The sequence below is a fragment of the Macaca mulatta genome, chromosome 16 (genome assembly GCF_049350105.2).
Source record: "Macaca mulatta isolate MMU2019108-1 chromosome 16, T2T-MMU8v2.0, whole genome shotgun sequence".
In the NCBI taxonomy this organism is placed as follows: Eukaryota; Metazoa; Chordata; class Mammalia; order Primates; family Cercopithecidae; genus Macaca; species Macaca mulatta.
This window is the reverse complement of record NC_133421.1, coordinates 76895870-76914078: the sequence shown is the minus strand read 5'-3', so window position 1 is coordinate 76914078 and position 18209 is coordinate 76895870. Positions and strand designations below refer to the sequence as shown.

Sequence of the window (18209 nt, the reverse complement as noted above, 5' to 3'; positions counted from 1 at the left end):
TAGCCATCAGAGCAAGTTTGCTATGGAATTGTGATATCTGTTAGAGCCAAAAGACTTGGGTTTAAACATATGTATATATATTTTATATGATAGATTTAAAAATAATTTTGGGGTACTTCCTTTTTAACTTAATTTCCTAAAGGTATCACTGAATAGTGCTAGGGATTACTGAGTAGGATGAGGGAATTGTATAATGTTAGGATGGCCACTGCTTTTTTTTTTCGGTATTATACTGCTTGAATAGTTTTGTGTTTTATCATTCTTTTTATTTGCACCATTTATTTCAGCAGGATTCTCATTTGCACCCATTCTAATAGTGCTGCTGATCTCTACATAAAGGATTATTTACATCCATATGTAGAAGCAGGCAATCCCCAGGCAAGACCTCTCAGGTATTTTTTTTAAGGCTTATTATGTATCTGTATCATACTTTATTATTCTTAAGAAAAGGTGTCTGTAAAGATTTTAGTAACTTTGGAAATACCAAAGTCTTTAACTGTGCATTGACATTTAGAGGTTATGTCTTTTGAAGAAACTGTTTAAATTAAGGAAAAATGTAAAAATCTTTGACTATTCATTTCTTAAACATTAAGTAAGAGAAAGACATCCTTTTTTAAGTTTTGTGTGTAAAGTGTTGTTTCAACCTGAGTAGATTTTGATATGTACCTCTAAAAGCTAGTATGATGAAATAACATAATATGATAATTTAAATTAAATCTAGTTCAGTTAAAATTCTAGTATATTTTGCATGGCAGATTAGTCATGCAGTGGACAGTTCTTTATGAAAATAAAATTTTGGCTGTGATGCAGGTAATTTCATAGAAGCTACACATTAAACATGAAATACTGAAATGATTTCTGCAACAAAATGTACTTGACTGGTATTTAACAACTTTTGCTATCATTTAAGTGTCAAAGAAAATTTAAGGTTGATATAGAAAGGTCCTCTGAGTATATATGAACATGAAATGTACTTAAATATAGGATGTGGGGGAATAGAAATCCTTTTCTTCAGAAAACAATAAAGAATCATCAAATTGTTGTTTATTATACCATTTGCTTTCATTGTTATATGGATTAATGTTCAGTTTTGCCATTTTACAAACTAATATGTCATGCCCTAGGTTGTTTGAATACAGTTGTTTATAAATTAATTTCTAACTGCACTTTTGAATCATTAAGTCACTAACTTTTTATTTCTACTAGAGCTCAAGCATGGGAAATGAAATTATGTTATTTAATTCTTCAGTAATCATAACCAAAGCTGTTTGAATGATCTTAGAATTCCATTAAAAAAAAAAAAGAGGAAAAAAGTGGTGTGACCTATTAACACAGGTTTTTTTTGCCATATTTTATTTTCACTCTGGAAGATTAAGAAGCAGTAATTATTTTAAATAGAATCTGGTTGTATTTAATAAGAAAATATTACATATATACAATCATTATCACTATAAATGAAAACATGGTATTTATTGAAGGATACATTCATCAATAAATAGTTTGATTCAGAATCTAATCTCTTCCAGCTCATAAGTGAAAGTTGAGTAGTTACCTTTTTTGCTATAGGTATTTTTACTCTAATGATATAAGTGGTTTGTTTTGTTCACTTATATTGTTGGTAGAGTGCGCATGTGTGTTCCATAGGAAGTGTGACCTCAGTTATCATGGTGTACTTGGTGTGAAAACAGTGGGGTAAAGCCCACTCAAATCTTGGTTGACTTAGCATAGGCTATTTGACATTTGGGGCTGTAGAGCTGTTGCTGATGAACACTAAATGCGTCACTCAACTAGCTTATATTTAGCTTTTTCCATGTAAAATTATTTTTTGGAGGTTATAATCCAACATGTGGTGCATCTCGATATGCAGAATAAGAAGTTATGTTCAGTAGGGTACATGTATCATTGTGGCCCAAATATTGAAACTTGCCCTCTATCAGAAATTCTCACCTCTCTGTAAGTCTCAAAAGTGGTTCAACCCAAGATGGAAAAACATTTATAAATATATTCAAATGTAAACTTCATGTGGTTTCATTTAGTAAATGGAACAAAGTAAGAAAAAGTCTGACTTCCCAAATATTTGCTTTATGTAGTCCTACATTTTCACCATAGTTTTTCTCTTTGGGAAAGGTGTTAACTTGCAAATGTATTTCCTCAGAGTATTTATGCATTGAATTGTTAAGATTTATTAGCACTATCTAATATTACATTAACTCAGATTAATTGATAATTTTCCTGATAGACAACAAACATAGGAGGCATGTGAAATGGAATAGAGAAGATTAGAATGACTGAGTGCTGTGGGAAGATTAGCTTTATCTGAATTGTCCCAGGATGCAGAGGAAAGAACACAAGAGGGCACTAAGTGTCTGCTCATGACCATGAAGATGGTTGTCTCTAGGGAGAAAGGCTCATGAAGGGTTTGCTGTCTTCATGATATAGTCTGGAACAGGCCCTGGAAAGTGCTATAGTGTGAAAATAGTCAAAACATTACATAGTGAATACAGTAGTAAATGTGTTTAAATATACATACTTATGATTAAAATTTGTAAAACTCTTTTAGTTGCCAGGAGTTGAGCTGAACTTAAAATATTTGGAGATGGAGATTTTAGAAACCATTTTAGATCCTGCTTAGTTTCAGTTTTTACTTGTTACTTCACTAGAACTAGAAGATTTTAAAATGGAATAGAGGGGAAAACACAGTTTATTTTTGTGTGTGGTTTTCAAGATCAGTATCTGGTTCTGACAGAGTTATGACTTTGCAGATAGGGGTCATCTATGGAGGGGTGCATTTCCTCCTTTCTGGGAAAATGGAAGGTAATTGTTGTTTTATATTGATCTTCAAAGAAGCATATTCTTCTGTGATCAGGTCATTCTTATTCATAGTATTTTAAGTAATGACATTTTGGGGATTATTTGTTGTGTATAAATTTACTACATGAATAAAATTAGTGAATTAAAATTATATATTACCAGACTCTCTCTTATAATTCATGTGGGATATGTGGATTGATTTCTTTCTGGAAAATATGTAAATTTCTTAATTGGTATTATATTTTATACTGTGAATTTGAAATTGTCTTGTTACTGTCAATTCTCCAATTTAAAAAAATGTTAGCTGTGTTTTAAATAATCTTTTACACAGTGTCTAACTTAAATGTTGCACAAAATGAAAGTGCAGAGAATATTTTAAAATCTTTTAAAAGTTGGGACTAGAATATTATACTTTCAAGAAAATTGGCTCAGCGGTCAAGCTTTGTATTCTTACTAGCTTCAACTTGAGGTAACTTTCCAAGGTAAATGTGAAAAAGTCAGCAGTGAGACTTAGAACTTTAATTTCTTTCTTTTTTTTTTTTTTCCTTTGAGGAAAAAACAGGTGCTTGGAGTTAGTTGATGATATTAGGCCGTTTTTATATTGCTTTAAAAAAATACCTGAGACTAGGTGACTTATAAAGAAAAGAGGTTTAGTTGGCTCATGGTTCTGCAGGCTTTATAGAAAGCATGGTGCTGGCATCTGCTCAGCTTCTAGGGAGGCCTCAGGAAGCTACAGTCATGGTGGAAGGCAAAGGGGGAGTAGGATGTCACATGGTGAAATCAGGGGCGAGTGAGTGTGCGTGTGGGAGGTGCCATATACTTTTAAGATCAGATTTCAGAGCAAAAGCTCACTTATCACCAAGGGGATGGCCCAAGCCCCTCATGAGGGATCTGCCCCCATGATTCAGACACCTCCCACTGGGCCCTACCTCCAACATTGGGGATTCCATTTCAACTTGAGATTTTGATGGGAACAAATATCCATACTGTATAAATGAATAATTTGAAAAACCACCTTTTTTTTTTTTCCTTCAATTTTACAATGAAATACTCATTGGAACTCAGAGGTGAGGTCTTGGCTGGAGAGAGAAAATGTGTGAGTCACTAGGGTATTGGTGGTGATTGAAGCGTGGGCATGGATGAGATTGTCAGGGGAGAGGAGGGCTGGAGAGTTAGAAGGGAATCAGAGAAAGCTTGAGTCATGGAAGCTGAGGGGAGAGTTCCTGGGAGGGAGCAGCAGCGGAACTTTGCATGCTGCCAAGTCAGGTAACTCGATGGGCCTGGAAACATCCGTGTGATTTAGTGATGTGGAAGTTGTTTATGTCCCTTGATTAGATGGAAGGTAAGCCATGTTGAATGAGTAGAGGAGTGAGTAGGAGGTTGGTAACTGGAGAGGACAATCTAGATAATACTTCTAAAAAGAAGCCTGGCTGTGAAAGGAGGGGAGAGGTTGGACAGTGACTGGGAGAATATGAGAATTTAAGTAAAGTTTCTTTTTAAACAAGGGAAACTAGAGAATTTTAATTTTAAAAAGCCACCTATAAGTGAGAAGTTAAATTCAAATATTGGTAATTATTTTCCCCATAATGATTCAAATAATTAGCTTTTGTTTTAGATTAGTATTTATGTTTATTAAAGGAAATCACATGTATACACTATTACAAAAGGTCATGTTGTATTTAAAGTTGAGAGCAAAAAAAAATTTTTTTTTTCAATTAACCTAGCCACTGTTCACCAAGTATCATTCCCAAGGGAATTTTTGACTTTTTTAGCAGTTTCTTTTGATACTTCCATTTTTCTAAATTATAAACATAATATATAAAAATTATATATGTGTGTGTATATTATGTATACAAATTATAAATATATAAAATATAAAATACAAATTATATATGTGTATATATATAACAAATATATATAAACACACATATATCAACTGCTGTGTCTTAATTTGATTTTGGATATTTGTTGACTTTCTGTTGTAGCTTTTTTTTTTTTTTTTTTGTGAGACAGAGTCTTGCTTTGTTGCCCAAAATAGAGTGCAGTGGGGCTCTCTGGGCTCACTGCAACCTCTGCCTCCCGGGTTCAAGTGATTCTCCTGCCTCAGCCTCCTGAGTAGCTGGGATTACAGGCACACGCCACCACGCCCAGTTAACTTTTGTGTTTTTGGTAGAGACAGAGTTGCACCATGTTGACCAGGCTGGCCTCGAACTCCTGGCCTCAGGTGATCCGCCTGTCTTGGCCTCCCAGAGTGTATGGTAGCTTCATTTTTAGTGTTTTTATTATGATGATCCTGTAAATTATTTGCTCCTAACAAATAATATGTATATATGTTTTTGGATTTGTTCTAGCATTAATACTTACTGTTTTTCATTTGCTTTATTTTCTTTGAACGTCTAATCAGGTCTTTATACCCTAAGTGACTCTGTAAATACCTACTGAAACAAGGGTCTTTATTGTCACAGCTCTTAGATAATTTGTCAGTGCTGTTTTTTTCTCCTGGAAGCTCCCCTTCTGGATTTCACTTGCTCCTCCTTTCTGAACTGGTTGTTCTTTGTTATGCTGACACTTCTCTTTGCCATTATTTTGGAATTTCTTTTTCTTCTCTTCTATATTAGATCCCATTTCCTGGATCTTAGGTCTTCCTCTTTCTTGATTTTCTACCTTGTTTTGATGGTGCACATCCTTTTTTACACACCCTTAACTAGTGCTTTCAACCCTTCTGACAAAGTTCATAGGAGGTAATATTTTTTAGCTTTTGCATATCTGAAAATGCCTTTATTCTGCTATCAGATTTAATAGTTCATCTGGGGGATGGGTAGAATTTTAGTTTTAAAATGTGGCTCATAACTGCCTAGTTTTTCCTTAGTATTTGCTTACCAGTAAGTTGATATTTAGACAGGTAGGCCAGGATCAGAAATAATGAGGATTTTTTTCATGATTAACTTTGATGTATCCAGAGATGTTTTTGTGTGAGCCAGTGCTTGCCTTTTGAAGAAAATGATTGTACATAGCTTACGATATAGAGGTTGTAATTCTTCTGCCAAGTCTAGATTATCTCCATTGTGTAAAATTTCCCCCCTCACCAAATTATCACTTTCAAGTGTGGTCTTGAATTGAAGGAAAAATGGAAAAGTGAACTCAATTTTGGTTTGAAGAATTTAAAACATATTTTGATGTGATTTTTAGTAAAAAATGATTATCAACTTAAGACTTTTATTTTTCTTATTTAAGAAATCAGTAAAGTTGACTTTTAATAGCAATTTGCAAGATTTATTACTATAATAGAATTCCAATGTCTAAGAAAAACAAAGAAACAGAAAGTTACTTAGTAATTAATATCAGACAGTAAAAATAACTACTCTTTTATTTTTTATTTATTTATTTTTTTTGAGACGGAGTCTTGCTTTGTCGCCCAGGCTGGAGTGCAGTGGCGCGATCTCCACTCACTGCAAGCTCCGCCTCCCGGGTTCACGCCATTCTCCTGCCTCAGCCTCCCAAGTAGCTGGGACTACAGGCGCCCGCCACCACACCTGGCTGATTTTTTGTATTTTTAGTAGAGACGGGGTTTCACCGTGTTAGCCAGGATGGTCTCGATCTTCTGACCTCGTGATCCGCCCGTCTCCGCCTCCCAAAGTGCTGGGATTACAGGCATGAGCCGTGCCCGGCCTTTTATTTTACATTCTAAATTAAAAAAAAATTTTTTTTTTGAGACACAGTCTCTTTCTGTCACCCAGGATGGAGTGCAGTGGTGTCATCTCAGCTCACTGCAGCCTCCACCTCCTGGGTTCAAGTGATTCTTGTGCCTCAACCTCCCAAGTAGCTGGGACTACAGGTTTATGCCACCACGCCAGGCTAATTTTTGTATTTTTAGTAGAGATGGGGTTTTGCCATGTTGGCCAGGCTGGTCTTGAACTCCTGGCCTCAAGTGATCCACCCACCTCTGCCTTCCAAAGTGCTGGAATTACAGGTGTGAGCCATCGTGCGTGGCCAAAATATTAATAATTCTCTTTTAAAAACCTTTTTGGTTTGCTTCCAAAAATAATTTAAGATTGCTTTCATAAAATGTGCAGAGGCCATAAAATTGAGAAACATTAACACAAAGTAAGAGACAAGAGCCTAGTAACAAATGGTGGCTCTTTGAGAAAAGGAAGTTGTTACCAAAATGTTAGACTAACTGAAGGCATGCCAATTAAGCACCAGATTTTGCTCTTACTTTTTTAGAAGCTGCGTATAAATTATTCTTTTGTTCCATATGATGACTTATTAAATAAAATATTTCACACAATATGTGCTTTTAGATGGAATAAACAACAGATCTTTTAAGTAATTGTTTTGATTGCCTATATTCATATCATGATGCTACCTTTTTGCGTTTGCGCAGTGTACATTGAATATTTACTGAGTGTTTAGAAATGCTGGTTTTAGTTTCAGCTTTGCTGTGGGTGAAGGGAAGTGGGGGGCTTCGGTTTGTTGGTGCTGCCAGGCATTATGCTACATATTATACATCTGTTATCTCATTTAATTTCCCCAAATCCTTGAGAAGTTGAATTATTATATTCATTTTGGAAATAAGAAATGAAGCTTAGAGAGGGGAAGAACACAGGTTTAAATCCTGGCTGTAAGCTCTTTGGGCTTCGGTTTTCCTAACTAGGAAAGAGGAATAGTAGCGATGAAAATAACAATCATCTGGTGATCTTTGTAATTTTACCGATGGAGTAGAAGCCATCAGAAGAGAATGCCCACATCTTCTCTTTGATAGATCATCTGACTTGCATCTCCTAAATAACTGCTTTCCCTCCCATTCTAAACTGTTCTTTTCTTTTCTAGGGACCAACCTCTCTACTTGTGAATGAGCTCTCATCCTTTCCTGGATACACAGCTTCTTCTTTCCTCCATAGTTTTTTCTTTATATAGCATGAAAATATACTATTGTCTTATTAAAAAAAAACAAAAACAAAAACTCACCTTCACCTGACCTGCATGCCTTTAAGCAAAACTTATCTAGACAGTTGTCTATATGTACTCCCTGGCACTATCTCCTCTCTTCTCTTTCTTTCTTAAGCTCAAGCTAATCAGATTTCCATCTGTACTTTTACACTAAAACCATCATATTGAGGTTCATCATATTGGTTTTCTTGCTGTTAAGTCCTGTGGTCAGTCTTCATTTTACTTAAGCCTCTTAGCAGCATTTAACACAGTTATTCCTATCTATTTCTATCTGAAACACTTGCTTCATTTTACTTCCAATACCCCACGCTCTCCAGAGTTCTATATCTTTGTTCCTTCCCAGTCTCCTTTCCCAGCCTCTGAATGTTGGAGTGGTCCATCAGTCATTCTTCCTTCCACTAGGTTTTTTTTTTTTTTTTTTTTTTTTTTTTTTAAATCTACTTTTATTCTCTAATCTCATCTAGTCTCAAGGTTTAGTATTATCCCAATTGTAGCTATCTTGCCCCAGGCATTCTCCTGAACTCCATACTTATGTATTGCCTTGCTTACTGGATATATCTACTTGGATATCTACTGAATATGCCCAGAACGAAACTCTCAATTCCCACCCCAAATCCATTCCTCTTTTTCACCACCTTTGCAAAAGCCACCACCATTTATCCAGTTTCAGAGGCATGGAATCATTCCTTCTCTTAAATTCCACTTCTAGTTCATCAGTAAATTCTGTTGGCATTACTCTCAAAATGTCTAGGGAATCTGACCATTGTCACATCTCTGCTGTTGGCCTAGTCCAAGCTACGATCTGCTCTTGTCTGCAGTCTTAACAGTAACCTTGTAACTGGTCTCCTTGCTTCCACCCCCTGCTCCTTCCTCCATGCCGCTCAGTGTTGTATTGGAGCCAACTTGTATTGGTTTGTTAGAGCTAATCATGTGTACGACTTCTCAGGTTCACGTTCAGTGACATGCTGGTAGCTTGAAATCGCCATGACAATTTTACACCACAAATCAGCAAACACTACAAACCAAAATCCCCTCCTCTTCCTAGCCCAGGAGCTAGGTGTTAAACATTTACCAGCACACCACTGTCCACCCCCACTGTATATGTTCTGCCCAGAGAAACAGAATAGTCCTTTAACAAAATAAGTCGTATGGTGTCACTGCCCTGTTGGAACTCTCTGATGGCTTTTCATCAAACTCAGAGTAAACCCAAGGATTGCTCACAAGCCCTATGTGATCTGCCTCTGTGCTGGAGCATAGTAGATACCTAAAAAATCTTTGTTACTTGGGTAGGTTAGAGATGGGTGGGTGGATGAGTAGATGGATGGATGAGTAATTTCTGTACCATTTTAATAATCTATTGCATGAGGCCTATTAATATTTTTCTTTTGCAAATAATGGAAGTACTTAGACTTTCCAGTTGTTCAAATTTTAAATTTATTCTTAAATTTCCAGAACCTCAGAGGTCTATTTAAGTATAGGTATAAGAATATAGTCTAATATAAAATGAAAATAACCTTTGAATTCCTGTTATAAGTATGCAATTCACTGTTTTTTGTTAGCATAAATAGTTAAAATAGGAGTCAGTGTATTTTTGTAAGAACAGTCTAGAAAAAGGTAATTCCAGAATGGGAATGTTTTGAACTTAAAAAACTGTAATGCTTATAAATCTTATGTTTATACGATTCTGTTGCAAGATTACTGTGAGCACTTAAAAATAGGCGTTTATTTTGTGGAATTGCATATACTTCTATGTCATTTTTTTGGTAGAGAGTCACAGTGGATATAGTGGCAGTTGTATGTTAAATTCTAATTCAATAGAATGCTAATGGTTATCAGATTCATTTGTTACTTTTCATATGTTGCAGTCTTAAAATAACAATGTCGGTATTTTAATAACTAGATACTGTTAAGAAATTAGTAAATGTAAATCAGAAATATTTTCTTCTTTTCCAGGGTATATTTCAGAAATCGCTGGGTAAAGACTGTCCACCCAGTTGTGCATCAGTACTGTTTGATCTCAAGTGCACATTCCACCTTTCAGATGCCCCAGAAAGAAGATATTCTTAAACATCGAGTGGTGGTTGTTACATTGAATACTTCCCAGTACCTCTGTCAGTTGGACCTTGAACCTGGTATGCTGACTCAAGACACAGTCTCACAATTTTAGGGCTTATGAATTCAGTTTAGACTGGGATTGGCAAGCTACAGTGTGTGGGCCAAATCTGGCTCACTGCCTGTTTTTGTAAATAAAGTTTTATTTACTGGAACACAACCATGCTCATTTATTTACCTATTTATTGTCTGTAGATGCTTTTGTGTTACAGTGGCTGAGTTGAGTTGTTGCAGCAGAGATTGATTATATGGTCCACAAAATCTAAAATATATAGTTTGGCTCTTTACTGAAGAAAAATTTGCCAACCTCTGGTTTAATTTTAGTGACAGCTATTCCATTTGTTCTCTAGTTGGTCAGATGGTATTTATTATTGATCATATGAAGAATTCCAATTTGGAGAGTGTTGGTATTTTTCTTTTTTTTTTTTTACACTTTTCTCAGATTTTTGTTATAAAATGCTTTTGCATTATATACTGTAGAGATGATAATTATAATAGGTTTTATTATGGCATACTATTAAGATTATTATATTTGAGTACAGGAGCTATGTAAAATCAAACTAGTGTTATGTGAAGTACAGATGTAAGATGTCAGGAAGTTGTTCTGACAAATATGGCAAAACTTAATCATCAAAAAAGCAGTACCAATCTGGGGCCAGGTGTGGTGGCTCATGCTTGTAGTCTCAGCACTTTGGGAGGCTGAGGGGGGGGCTAAGGCACTTGAGGCCAGGAGTTCAGCCAGACTGGGAAATACAGTGAAACCTCATCTCTATAAAAAAGTACAAAAATTAGCTGGGCCTCATGGCATATGCTTATAGTCCCAGCTACTTGGGAGGCTGAGGTGGGAGGATCACTTGAGCCCGAGGAGGTTGAGGCTACAGTGAGCTGTGATCATAGCACTACACTACAGCCTGGGAGACAGAGTGGCACCCTGTCTCAAAAAAAAAATAAAAATAAAAATAAATAAATAAAAAAAAATACTCACTACTCTTAGAGTATTAGCAAACTGAACTCTTTACTTAGCAGAAAAGAAGATAACTATAGTCCTTCTGCCTTTGTTGCTGCTCTAGCATGCTATCCTGTGTTTATGCTGTACTTTCTAGGGTTTTTTACACACATTCTATTAGATGAAGCTGCCCAGGCCATGGAGTGTGAAACCATTATGCCTCTAGCATTAGCAACTCAAAACACTCGGATTGTTTTGGCTGGTGATCACATGCAGGTAAATGCCCTTTAAGTTGCTGTGTTGAAAGTAACTTTTAATTATATTTTGATGTTTAATCTATTTCTAAAACATCCTATGAAATCATGCCATGCATTATAACTTTAGTACTTCAAATAATTCTGTACTAATAGTGAAAAATATTGTTATTTCTGAAGAAAAATTACTATTCTGCTACTCTTTTTCTTCTTTGGATAGTCTGTCACTGTTATAATTTTCATGTTTATTTAAGTTCTGTTCTTTTATAGTATGAATATCTGATTCTTACTTTTTTTTGTGAAGTAAAATTTAAATGATCATTCCTGTAGGATCCTGGGGAATTGTAATTCCCCAGCTCCTGACTTTACTATTTGTTTACCTGAAGGAGTAATTTTTGTTGGTGTAATTGAAAACTAGGAAATAGAGGGCTTAATTAAAAATTATAGCCAAAATCTGAAAGAGTGTGATTTTATATATTTGAATATCTATATGTAGGAAAGAGAAATACAGTTTTTCTATGAGGATACCTGTTTCACAAGGTCGCAGTTTGGGGCTCTTTCTCTCCTGCTGCAGTTAAGATTGGACCTACATCTTACTATATAGCTGTCAGGACATCAAGGAGAGAGTTAAATGTAGAGGAACAAATTCTGTTTTCATTTCTTTGCCTAAAGTAGTTTAATTTTGCTCTCTAGTGGTAAAAGGCATAACCACGAATGGCTCCTTATACTTCATACAATCAAGAGGATTGTTTTGTTAATTACTAAAAATGATTTTTTAGTGGTAGGCTGTATGTCCTACCAGCTCACCATTTAAAATAATTAATCAATTTTAGTGAAATAACTGTTAGACTCCCTCAGTGATGCAGTGGGTTGCATGCCTAGAATCACTGAAGTAGTAGCTATTCATTATTATGCTGGGGAGCCCTTTGTCAGGTGTAGAAAGAAACTCTAGGTTAGTGTTGGTAAACTGCAATGAGAAGTTAGACATTTTAGCCAAGTTCTTAGTAGAGGTAATGGTTCAGAGAAAATATTACTGATTGTGCTTGTCCCAGCATTTAGCATGTTGAGGTTTGGTATATAAGAAGTTTTAGCTTGGTGGATTTTTTTATAAGTAGGTTAAAAAATACTATTTGTATATTCAGTTAAACTTTCTCTGTATGTTTGTCTGTTACAGCTCAGTCCTTTTGTTTACAGCGAGTTTGCCAGGGAGAGAAACCTTCACGTTTCATTACTTGACCGACTCTATGAGCATTACCCTGCTGAGTTCCCATGTAGGATTCTCCTGTGTGAGAACTACCGCTCCCATGAAGCTATCATCAAGTAGGTGTGAACTGCCCCCTCCGTGTCATACTTTCTGTGGTCTGGTGGTGGGAAGGATCTCAAAACAGAACTGTTACTAGGGACAGATGATTCCCAACAGACTTACATAGTGTCCCTTGTCTTGCAAATTATGTTTAATTTTATGTCTTTAAAAGAAAACTTCATAAGTCATAGTTGTAATTTTTCACAGAGTAGGGCTATTTTGGGAAAAACTCAAATCATGTTCTTCCTCTGCTTTCTCACAACAATTAACACAGAAGACTTGTATGATCGAATGTAGGGAATTCCCTCCCACCAACAAATAAGCAACCAGTTCTGCAGGGGACACCAGCTGGGTGTCCTCCAATTCAATTCTGATACCATCTATCCAGAAATAACGTCCGATCCCACAGGTTGAGGGCTTAGAAGACTGCCCACCTGCCAGCCCTCCAGCAGTCACAAGCCTGGGCCTTGGGAACTTCTAACTGATCGCCTTCAAGTTGAGGGTCCTGCCACCCTCTCTTTGGGTCTTTGGGTTCACTTAATTTGCTGGAGTGGCTCACAGAACGCATGGAAACAGTTATTTACGTTTACTGGTTTCTTATCAAGGATATTACAGAGGATATAAATGAAGAGTGCCTAGGGCATGGTGTGGGAGAAAGTGTGCAGAGCTGGCATGCCCTCCCTGGGCACGCCACCATCCAGAACCTCCACATGTTCAGCTTTCTAGAGGCTTTCGAACCCAGTTCTTTGGGTTTTTATGGAAGGATTTGTGATGTCAGCATTTCTTCCCTCAGAGTATAGGGCGGAACCCTCTCTGTGGAGGGTCTTAAGACCCACACTTTGGAAGGATGAGGTAGGAAGTTTGCTTAAGTTCAGGAGTTCAAGTCCAGTCTGAGCAACACAGGGAGACCCCCTTTCTACCAAAAAAAAAAAAAAAAAAATTAGCTGGGCATGGTGGCACGCAACTGTGGTCCCAGCTACTTGAGAGGCTGAGATGGGAGGGCTTCTTGAACCCGAGAGGTTGAGGCTTCAGTGAGCCATGATTACACTGTTGCACTCCAGCCTGGGTGACAGAGCAAGACCCTGTCTCAGAAACAAAAATAAGAAGAAAAAGACTGGAAGATTAGAGTCCTGCTTTGGGGCCGATGAAAGGAAGGCAGGAGAAGGTCAGAGAGATTCTGGGCCTGACATACCCAAATTATAACAAAAGACTGTAACAAGAGCTATGGTAGTTATGAGCCAGGAACTATGGATGAAAAAAAAAAAATACACACACACACATAAATAAAATAACACCACAAGGGCAATTCTGGAAACCAAAACTTTAGATTATGTTAGCTATACATATGTTTTTCTGTGACCAAATATATAATCTGTATGAAAAGTTACATGCTATAATAAATATATTGACAAATAGCATGATGGTTTGCTTATGTCTTTGGCTATGTTGTACAAGGAATCTGCTTTAAAAGAAAGGAAGAAGGGAAAGAAAGGGAGGGAGAAAAACCATGAAACTTAATAAGTTTTAAAAGATTTCTGTTAGCTATAGTGTGCATAAATATAAAGAGATATAAAGGTATATATCTTAACAACTCAGTGGATTGTCACCACCTGCATGCAGCATGTAACCCTCATCCAGATCAGGAAGCAGAACATGACCAGCGCTCCGAACGCCCCTTTGTGCTCCTTTCCAGTCACTACCCTGACCAGAAACTTAACACTGTAAAAAAATGTAGTATAATTTAATAATATTGATTATGTCAACCATGTGAAAACCGTTTTTAGGTTTCCCTGAATGCAATTGGATAGATAGAATTCTCTCTCTCAAAATGTGATTCTTCTATTGTCTTCAGTCATTTGCTGCAGTCATGGATGAGTCAAGTACTAGATGGTGTCTTCATCAGTAAAGTGGATTCATTTTACAGCTTGATCGTCTTTCAGTTGTGTACATTGTTTCAGCATCTGTATATCTATGTGTTTGCATGTATTAGTACAATCATGGGTCACATTCTGAGAAATGTGTCATTAGGCACTTTTGTTGTTGTGTGAATGTCACAGTGAACTTACACTAACTAGATGGCATAGCCTACTACACATACAGGTTATATGGTGTATATAGCCTGTTGGCTTCTAGGTTACAAACCTGTACAAAGCATGCTGCTGTACTGAATACTGTAGGTAATTATAAAACAATGGTATTTGTATATCTAAACATGGAAAAAGTATGGTAAAAATACAGTATTATGATCTTATGGGACCATCATCATATATACTGTCTGTTGTTGACTAAATCGTCATTATGTGGTACATGATTGTATGTGACTCATTTAAATAAAAATACATAGTAACCAAGGAAATATACTGGCTAGCAAATTTCCTCATAAAGTCTCATCTTGTGTTGAACTGTCATCATTTCTTCCTGTTTTGGCTTTGTAGCTTACCAAAATCATTCCATTTAACAATGTTACGCCAGGACCCTACTGTTGTTATTTTTGGAGAAATTTTTGGCATCATAAGTATTAGATGATTGGAGTAAAATTAATCATGGACATAAGGCAATATTATTAGAATTGACTTTTTTTTTTCTTATAGGTGAAATTAATATTGATGTAGATTTTCCCCCTTTTTTCTTTTTGTCTTTTACTACAGTTACACCTCTGAGCTTTTCTATGAGGGCAAACTGATGGCCAGTGGGAAGCAGCCAGCACACAAAGATTTCTACCCACTAACTTTCTTTACAGCACGAGGAGAAGATGTACAAGAAAAAAATAGCACAGCTTTTTATAATAATGCAGAGGTACCTTAATTCTTTTTTGAAAATTGTTGACATTTTCCTCAGTCACATCGTCTGGTTTTGTTAAGCATTTATTTAAAGTTTTGGGTTGACATTGTATTGCATATTGACTTCATTTACATGTTAATAGTATGTAAAGTTTATTCTTTCTTGTATAACATTGATTTGTTCAGATGGATCTCCTGTGGGAAACAAAAACTTTGATTTACATTTTGTCTTATGGTAAGACACAAAATACATGATTTCATTCAAAAGAAAAACCAACATTGTTCTCAATTAGATCATTATTGTTAGGTATCTAAAATAGACTCTGAGTAAGTTTTATAGTGCATATGCAAATGAGGTATCATTTTAAATGAATAAAACTTGAATTGCAGAATCCTGTGCTCCAGAGAGATCACATGGACCCAGATAGCAATGTTGCAATTCCATGATGTGCTCCAACTTACATAATTCTCTTATAATTTCTGACTTTTTAGGTTTAGAGAGAATGTGAGTATTTGAAGGGTCAGATCAGGCAGCAGACCAAAAAAATGGCAACGTCTTCAGGGGCTAACAAACCAGAAACCCTGGAGTTCAGGTTCTGTCCGTCAGGAGGGAGTGGAATTCTGGACTTGAGGAAACCTGGAGGATGGCAGAGCATTGGGGGCATGGCTCTTGATCTCCAGTCTCCACTGCCCTTGAATTCCATGCTTTACCCATATTATTAACAAAGAAATGGCTTTTATGATGTAGTAGGAATTCATTTTTCCGTTAAGACATTGCTCACGGGCCTGTAGTTAGAAGTCAGTACAAAAAAATCATCAGTACTCACTTGATAAAATCCTAGCCAAAAACAAACTTGACATTTTGGTTAGTCTGTGCCGTTTAATTTTAGGAAAAGGTAAACTTTTCTTTAAATATTTGAAATATTGAAAATAACTTTAGGGGTCTCGTTTGTTGTTTTTGCACTCAAGTTGGAAACCACTGACCTAGGAATTAGCCGTGATTATGGGTGGGAGGGATGACAGGAAGCGGCAAGCAGGGCCTGAAATCCAGAAGTCTTGGTGGCCCTGCGGTGACATCAGGCATCAGAGCTGAGCCTTGATCCTTGATCCTGAGGCAGGATTGATGTTTGCCTACTACAACTGAGAGGCTCAGTTTCTCAGCCTGGGTTACTTGTTCATTCACAGTGACCTGGTGTGTTTCCCAGGAAACCCGTAAGCTATAGGATAAATAAGGTGCTGTTTCATGGACTGTCAGTTTTACTCAAAGGTTTTTTGTTTTTTGGTTTTTTTTGAAAAATATTTGTTCATATTAAAAGGTCACAAAGACAGCTCAGTTTAAAGGTCGTGTGACCTTTAAATATTAAGCATGTAACTTTAGAGACATTTCAAATCACCTTGACTTTCACCAAAGCAGGGTTGTTCAGAGAGTGTCTTCAGCCCCATGAGTTACTGTAGTCAAAAATTTTGAGACATATTGCTCCAGGACTCTTTCTGCAAGGGGCAAAAACTGACCCTGTTCACCTCAGCTGAATACCAGTGTAGGTGTTTTGAATTTTTGAATACCAGTGTAGGCATATTTGGATACTAATATAGGTTTATTTGGACAGTAAGATGATTTTAGAAGCTCTGGTCTTTTCTTGATGGTATGTAATTTAAAAGTGAAACTCAAATCTATTTTGTGTTATAGAACAAGCAGAGGAAGTGGCATCAGTTGCATTCGTAGGGGAAAAATGATATCTTTTATAAAGAGTATAATACTTAGGAGAGCATTTGAAAATAGTTTACATTCCACTATTAGGAAAATAAGATAGTCTTACATAGAGTTAAAATAAAAATAAACTTTAAAAAAAAGGTTGGAATTAAAAGTAAAGTTCAAGAACCTCAAGTTGAAGGAATACTCATAGCATTTGTGCTGTGCACAGTTCTCTTTTGTTTAGGCAACATGCTTTTTATTTTACGTATCTCGTGCTTTGTACATCATTTGAAATTGTGTCTTCTTTCACGTGCTTAAAATTGTAGAAGGAGACTGAGAAAGATCATTCTTTTTTTTCTTGATTCTGAACTTATATCCCACAGTAATGAAATGGTTTCAGTTTAATGCCAAGGTGAGAAAAAAGTACAATTTAAATACTAAGCACCACAGATATGTTTTTTCTTTCTTTCTTTTTTTTTTTTTTTCTTTTTGTTGACTCAGAGTCTCTCTTTGTCACCCAGGCCAGAGTGCAGTAGTGTGATCACTGCAGCCTTGACCTCCTGGGCTCAGGTGATCCTTTAGCTTCATTAGCTTCAGCCTCCCAAATAGCTGGGACTATGGGTACGCACCACCACGCCTAGTTAATTTTTTTTTAAATATGTATTTTGTAAAGATGAGGTCTTACTATGTTGCCCAAGCTAGTCTTGAACTCCTGGGCTCAAGCGATCCTCTCACCTCAGCTTCCCAAAATGCTGGGAATAGAGGTGTGAGCAACCATACCGGGCCAAGGTTTAGTTCTTTACCTTGAAAAATTTAGTTGGAAGGGAGGAGCTATGGATAATAACCATAAGATGGTGTGGTCTGAGAGGTAGACAGAGTTGTACAGATATACAAAATGAATCCATTGGGCTTGGTGGCACCTGAGGCATAGAGGAGAACGTGGTTTTTGCCTCATATGTTTTGAGAATCTGCAGTTAATTATCTATATTTATAATTGTTACATCTCCCTAATAGGTTGATCTTTTTATCATTTTTAAATGTCCCTCCTTGGTGTGACTCATGCTTGTAATCCCAGCACATTAGGAGACCGAAGTGGATATATTGCTTGAGCCCAGGAGTTCAAGATCAGGCAACATGGTGAAACCCTGTCTCTAATGAAAAAATTAGGTGGGCGTGGTGGCAGGTGCCTGTAGTACCAGCTACTCAGGAGTCTGACTGAGGTGGGAGGATGGCTTGAGCTTGGGAGGTGGAGGTTGCAGTGAGCTGAGATTGCACCACCGCGTTGCCGCCTGGGTAACAGAGCTAGACCCTGTCTCAAAAAAATAAAATAAAATAAATAAATAATCCCTCTTTATCTTAG

The 18209-nt window shown here is 36.6% G+C and overlaps 1 protein-coding gene across 12 annotated transcripts in view; it reads left to right on the top strand.

Annotated features, from left to right (window-relative positions):
- The window catches only part of HELZ (helicase with zinc finger), a 178623-nt gene that overhangs the window by 89593 nt on the left and 70821 nt on the right, over positions 1-18209 (top strand). For 6 of the 12 annotated variants that reach the window (XM_015120168.3, XM_077972575.1, XM_077972567.1 and 3 more), the window contains 5 exons: positions 291-392; positions 9715-9893; positions 10977-11095; positions 12248-12393; positions 15025-15172. In XM_015120168.3, coding sequence (XP_014975654.1) covers positions 291-392; positions 9715-9893; positions 10977-11095; positions 12248-12393; positions 15025-15172 — 694 coding nt within the window. Of the gene's footprint in view, positions 1-287; positions 393-9714; positions 9894-10976; positions 11096-12247; positions 12394-15024; positions 15173-18209 lie in introns of all 12 variants that reach the window. The other 6 variants (XM_015120164.3, XM_077972570.1, XM_077972566.1 and 3 more) reach the window with 1 other exon arrangement.